Genomic DNA, 6,899 nt, shown 5'->3' on the forward strand with positions numbered 1-6,899 from the left:
TATAACAAACCACCTCCTTTTTTTATAGTATTGAACTTAACTAACTAGCTTCATAACTTTCAGATATGTATGTCTGTATGAGAACAAAACTACATCTGTAATTAGCTCTATAATTCACCAGTCTTGTTTTTTGATTCAATCACATCTTATTTTCTATAGGCAGCTTATCTTCTATTCTTAATCATGCTGTCCTCTTCACTAAGGAGATCTTCGTTGGGTCGCCGCCCCATTCCTCAAACACGACCAACAAATTCCCGCTCGGTTTCAGCCATGACCGCGGAACATGGTACCTGAAATTCACACCACTTGTTACGTTGCTTGCAATAAAATCATGTCACGTAATTGCGATTGTGGATTCGCGCCTTACCATCTTTGTGAGGGCTGATTGCAATTTCTTTGGCATTTCTTCTCATTGAATGTGCCTGCATAGTTGCAGTTCCCACAGTTACCCTTTGCTATGTATGCCGGCCAGTGTCTGCCTATGCTTTGCCCGTTTATCCATATCTCGCCTTTGCCCATGCTCATCATGTCCACAGCCAATGGATCCTCCCCGCCTGGTGCCTCAAATGTAGTCTGCAAACAAATGAAACAGATTTAAACTCTACTGTCATCAAAACTCATCAGGGCTCGCTCGAGTGAGACCGGCTACCTTGTACCACGTTAGGGGCTGCTTCTGAGCAACAAGGGATCCTTGCACCCATTCAACCGATGAACTTCCTGTCACTGTCCCAAGGCTCAGCGACTCGCCTCTCAAGCCAGTCTATTCATGTAGAATAATAACACAATGATGAATTTGATCCCAAAATTTTAATTAGGAGGAAGGAAAAATCTGCTGATTAATTCAACAGCATCTAACCTTGTAGGACCATTCCTGCTTTGTCAAGTCTCTCGTGCCCGCATTGAGGCCGTTCAATGTGACAGGTCCAAGAACGCCTTCGTTCCACCTCTCGTAGTGCAAACCCACATTCTGACATATTCAAGAAATAAAACGAGTCCCGTAAGAGATTGGACAATGCTGGTGTGAGATAAGAGTAAAAGTACGGTTCCACTGACCGGAAGGCCCACAGAAACGCTAAGTAGAGATATTTTGTTAACTCCGGCTCTCAAATTTACTTTGCCACTGTATGTCACTTTAGGATTGTCCAGACTTCCGTACACAGTTCCTGATGTAGAGGCAGAACCATATCAATATATATATAGATAAGAAAGGAGAAGACGCGTACATTTACATAACAAGAGACTATAAATCACCTGCTAGCTTTCCGTTGACGAAAACATGCAAGGCATGGCCAGCTGACATAACTGTGAGAAGAGGCCATTCGCCACTCTTCAAGAATCCTTCGTCGGATGCTATATTTACACTGAAAATTTGTATCGTAATGAGTGATCACATCAACCTCTTTTGGCCTGAAACATTCAAGATGAAACTCGATAGTTGATCACTTACTCTGTCAGATACCACAGATAATCAGATGAATCTCTTGTAACACTTAGTTGCTCCCATAAGCCGGACTTTGTAACTGTGTCTCTATCATCTGCCGAAGGAGTCTCTTCGTTGTATGATTGCCAACTTAACGCACCACCCACAGGTAACATTTTCGGTGTGGAGCTTTTTGAGCTAATCTGCAGCCACATGTAAAAATATTGAAATCTTTAATTCATTTAGGATTACTATAGAGATGTCATGTTAGCTTACTCTTGCAGTGTTGTAAACAACAGTCTTGCAGTCGGGAAGAATGCTGATCGACCAAGGGGGCAAATCATACTGCACGTTTTGGAATGTCAGCTTCGTAGAGAATGTAGGGTCGTAGTTGGAGAGAAATGCAGCACAAGCCCCAGTCTTGGATCTGAAGACATGAACCTGAGGATCGGATGATAAGCACGAGGTCAATGCAAAATGTTAAAAGTACAATCAAAGAGAAATTTTAGTTGGAAAGCTAAGATTTTATCGATTTTCACCTCTTGGTTTTTCCCGGGCCACGTGACTGTGGGATAAGACGACACTAGAGCTGGTTCACATTGCTTGATTGCTTTGTGCAAGTCCCTCAAGTGCCCCCACTTAGGCTCGTTCAATAGTCCTATTCACCAAACAATGGCTCGATCAATTCTTCGTGAAGAACATCACTGAACACGATGATAGTACTGATATTAAAGGTTACCATATTCATCGATTGGAGCATCGTAATCATAGCTGGTGGCAACAAAAAGACCAGCTGCATTTCGTCCAAAGTTCGTCCCTCCATGATACTGGTACCGTACAAACATGCAACAGAAGACAAACATTTTGTTATCTGCCAATCCTTCACTTCTTTCGAATCAGGATACCGTAACTGCCTATTTTGAAGAGTCAACTTACCATGTAATAATTGAAGAAGGAGCCGTTGTTCTGCACAAACCTAGCCACTGCAAAGGCCATGTCTTCAGCAGGTCTGTAAGGAATCGTTCCACCAAATTGTGTATACCTACACGACGTATGAAAGACTTAAAGTATCCAATCAAACAATGAGATCTTCCATATTACAGCTGAAAAATTGAGTTACTTATGCAGATAGCTAAGTTCATTCTTTACCAGCCAGTCCAGGCTTCAGTCCACATTTTTGGCTTGTTCGGCCTGTTAGGATGAAAGCCTTCGCAGTAGAACCCGTTACAAGTATCTATCTGTAACGATTACACATGATTAGGAAATATTCACAAGAACAAAGAAATGTTGCAGAAAATAAGCAAACGTCACACGATAGCTTGACTGATATGATCATTAATTCAACAAGTCAAATCATTAGTAGATTTTTGGACCGAGCTGTCCCTTTGTCGCGTATTATTATAACAAGAAAACGATAGTTATAAACTCAATAAGCCGTTTTTTAAAAGTGAAATCAATAAAAAAACATATCGATCTGACTTGTTTGAAACTATACACACAAGTTAGAGAAAAAGTGAAAAATTCTCACCATGGGATCGGGGGCAGTTTCTTGCTTGCACATGATCCACGGGACACCGGTATTTTGAGCCACCGCCATTTTTGCAGCCCATGCTGAGTAAGCTTTACCAGGAGCACCAATTTCCCACTCCACTGGTCCATACTCATTTTCTATCTGCCAATATTCATCTCTCAAAACTGGTCACAACAAAATTGCCAACTCATACATACATATACGTGTGCGCGCGTATGTACCTGAGACATGATAATAGGTCCTCCCTGGGGCTCAAACAAACTCTCTGACTTCATCAACCCGACTATCCTTTGAACAAAACTTTGCATAGCCGCCTTCATCACAATTAAACATGTACATACCAAAATCATCAGCTACAAAAATCCTCATTTCAAATACAATGTGAGTATGTTTTGTGTGAGAGTGTAGACCTTGAAAGGGCCATTGTCTGTTCTGAACTCGATTCCCGGCACATACTTGAGCCAAACAGGGAATCCCCTGCATCACAATTGAGCAGCAAAATCATTTCAGTGATCAAGAAACAATGTAGTAGCTCATAAAAATTACTTGGATTTGACATCATAAAAATCACCCAAAATTCCACTCTGCACAAACAAAAGGCCCAATGCGGAGGTGCACGTAGAGACCTGCTTGGTGCGCCAATTTGATGAACCTCACGAGGTCGAAACGCCCTTCAAAATTGTACTGCCCACAACAATAAACCCAATAAAAATTGAATCTTTTTTCCTATATGCAAAAATTATGAAGTAAATGTACCTTCCCAGGAGAAGGCTCATGCCCATTCCAAAACACATATGTCTGTATAACATCCAACCCACCATCTTTAGCCTTTTGAATGAGATCAGGCCACATCTATCACCAAGAAAATAATCAAGTCAAGCAAAACAATTCGATCTTTTTTAGTAAGCTATCACCAAGAAAATAATCAAGTAAAAAAAATTCAATCTTTAATAGTTAAATGAAAAATTGGTACCTCAGGTGTGCTTCTTGGATAGTGAATGGAACCAGAGATGAGAATTTTCCTCTTCCCATTAATGATGAAGGATTTGTCATCATAAGAAACTGTGGCTCCAACAGATGAACAGGCCAACAATAAACTAAACATGATTCCCAACATTTTTAAGGTTGAACCCATGGCTTTTGAGACAGAGACAGAAAAAGGGGTTCAATTTGAAAACTTTCTTGACCCCTTTGTTGTTTTGGAGAAAAAAGTTGGAATTTATATAGGATGATAGGTAGTGCGTTTATGTTTGAGATGACAAAGAGGAAGTTTGGAGTTTTGGTTATTTGTGCATGAGATAATGGGAAAGCTCCAACTGCTTTTTATAAAGATTGAAGAGGAAAGAGACAAATCCATATACTCTTATTCTAGGTGGGGTTAAGTGAGAGACCAGATTTGTATGAACTAATCTCTTTTTTTCACTTCTTGCTGCACCACAATTTCGCCCAAACTGGATTCGGTGAAAAATTAATAAAGCTTGATGATGAAAAAATACTCCACTTGCATACCAAGCAATATATGGATATTTCACATTCTTCAATTTTTTGACTTATTTGTCAATATTACGTCAACTTTTTAAGTTTTCCATAGATTCTAAGAAATATCCCTTTCAACATATGATAAATTGCGAGATACCTAGATCAAATTTTAATTCATTTAGAAACTTTTGCACATTTTCTATCCCATTTCGCTCTTTCCGGTCTCAAGGGCACAATTGACAATTTTTTTTATATCATCTTCTCTGTTTCTTATTTTTATTGTTAATTACAATATACTGTATATTATTGTTTGTATTCAATCATTTATTTGTGTACGATTTTTTTTATCAAAATTCAAGACTATTATAGTTAATACATCATTATTAATTATTATACTTTAAAATTGTATATTTGAAAGACTTATTTTTTTTCTTTTTTTCAAATTTGTTTTATTCATTAATGGTAATTAAACTAAAAATATATTCCCTCTTATCCCTAATAAATGTAGAATATTTGTCAACTCTCTCGCTTAAAAATATTACTATTCCTTATCCCTAATAAATGTTTGTCTCGCCTAAAAATATTAGTATTCCTTCATGTCCCTAACAAATGTTTCAAACCCCCTAATAACAAAAGAATAAAGATAAACTGACAAAATATTATATATACAAAATGTCCTTCAAATTTAAATAGGATAAGATCAAATTATTTTGAATTGATAGCATCATTAGTTATATACTTGTGTGACTAATTTGACCATATTTACAATCATAGGAGGAAAATTATATTAATTAAATTTTTCCTTTGTTTTAAAAAAATTATGTGATTGATTTTATTTTTGAAAATATCCACCGCTATTAAAAGATTCAAAATGAAATTTTTGACAGAATAATCATTCATAGTATTTTAATGAAATGATTTTTATTATTTATTTTTGTGAAGATAAATAAATTTTTCGTTTTTCTACAAAGCAAAATTTGGGAAGAATACTTTTCTATATGAAATTTCTCTTGTATTATGTCATATATATTTTTAAAATTACTAATATTTTATTTTCAATTCTAACTTTTAATCTATAAAATATACCCCAGCATTATATATACTACTCCCTCCGTCTCATAAAAGATGTCATACTTGTGGGACAACAATGGATTTTAGAAGGTTTTTTTTGTGTGTTAGGTGGAAAGAGAAAAATATAATATTTATTTTATTGTGAGAGAAATTTTTTTCTAAAAATAAAAATGTGTCATCTTTAATAGGATAAATTAAAAAAAATGAAACATTGAGACAGATGGAGTACAACTTTTATTAATCTATTACTACTCTACTAAAAATTAGTATTCCCTCGCATCCCTAATAAATGTTTCATATCCCCTAATAGAAAATTAGTATTCCCTCTTTTTCTTAATAAATGTGTCATATCTGTAATACATATTTCAAAAAATTAACCTATTTAGATTAATAAATGTTTCTCTCTTATTATTTTTAGTAAGTCAACTACATATGTTATTAGTTTATTCTACTCATAGGCATTTATTAAAATAATATATAAAAATAGGAGTCATGCCTTCACCAATTTTATCCATTCACTTTCTAACATAAATTCAAATAATTTCTTAAATCTCACACATGTCAAATATGAGACATTTATTAGAGATTTGAGGGAATATAAATCATTCAAATATGAGACATTTAGTATTTCCTCATATTCCTAATAAATGTTTCATATCCCTATAAATGTTCTGAATGGGGTTGGCAACAGAAGAACAAATAAATCAGAATATATTTAGTAGATTATTTAGAAAAAACTTGAATTAAAACATGTTTTTGATTAATTAAAACCTAATACCTGCTATTCTACGCAGAGGATTTAAAACCTTTTTTTTATTTTTTCAAAGAATTGTATATTGCTCGCTACTTCTTCACATGATGATCTTGAACACTGGATCACGAATCTTCTGATTTGTTTTCGAACTATATTTTGATATCAGGGTGGACTGATCTTATCAAATATGTAGGACTTGAATAAAGAAGACAGAACTCTCTCACAAAGTAGGAGAAGAAATCGGCGACTCTTTCTTGAGAGAGAGGGATGAAAGTTATGAGTATTATCCAATCCGTCTCTCCTTTATTCTCCCATTTATATTATAAATATTGAGGGGAAATGAACGGTAAACATTTCACCGACATTGTGATTGTTAAACTATTATGTTCCGTCCTTATCTCATAAATTACTCTCAATTAGTCATGTCACTAGAGAATTTAATTGCTCCCTGCTAATGCAACCAATTTTTGTTTACATAGGATATCAGGTCGAAGGACATTATTGGACGTGGCACTGAGCGAGACGGATTGTACTATGTTGACGTGATAGCTCAAAAAGGAACTGCTATGCTCACTCACGGGTCCGCAAATCGAGAGACTTGGCTATGGCATTGTCGATTAACTAATCCTTCTGCAAGCTATTTA

The 6,899-nt window shown here is 35.7% G+C and overlaps 1 protein-coding gene across 1 annotated transcript; it reads right to left on the bottom strand.

Annotated features, from left to right (window-relative positions):
• Nucleotides 1-4,247, bottom strand: LOC125188643 (beta-galactosidase-like). Its single transcript, XM_048085615.1, has 18 exons — nucleotides 3,925-4,247; nucleotides 3,708-3,803; nucleotides 3,523-3,635; nucleotides 3,362-3,428; nucleotides 3,173-3,265; nucleotides 2,949-3,092; nucleotides 2,570-2,658; nucleotides 2,357-2,462; nucleotides 2,160-2,247; nucleotides 1,960-2,078; nucleotides 1,697-1,861; nucleotides 1,448-1,623; nucleotides 1,252-1,361; nucleotides 1,054-1,163; nucleotides 857-967; nucleotides 650-760; nucleotides 368-573; nucleotides 1-290 (listed from the first exon to the last, which is right to left on the bottom strand). Exons 1-18 carry the CDS (start codon nucleotides 4,084-4,086, stop codon nucleotides 182-184), a joined length of 2,175 nt encoding a protein of 724 aa, XP_047941572.1. The 5' UTR covers nucleotides 4,087-4,247; the 3' UTR covers nucleotides 1-181.
• Nucleotides 4,248-6,899: the final 2,652 nt, after the last annotated feature.

The sequence above is a fragment of the Salvia hispanica genome, chromosome 5 (assembly GCF_023119035.1).
Source record: "Salvia hispanica cultivar TCC Black 2014 chromosome 5, UniMelb_Shisp_WGS_1.0, whole genome shotgun sequence".
Lineage (NCBI taxonomy): Eukaryota > Viridiplantae > Streptophyta > Magnoliopsida > Lamiales > Lamiaceae > Salvia > Salvia hispanica.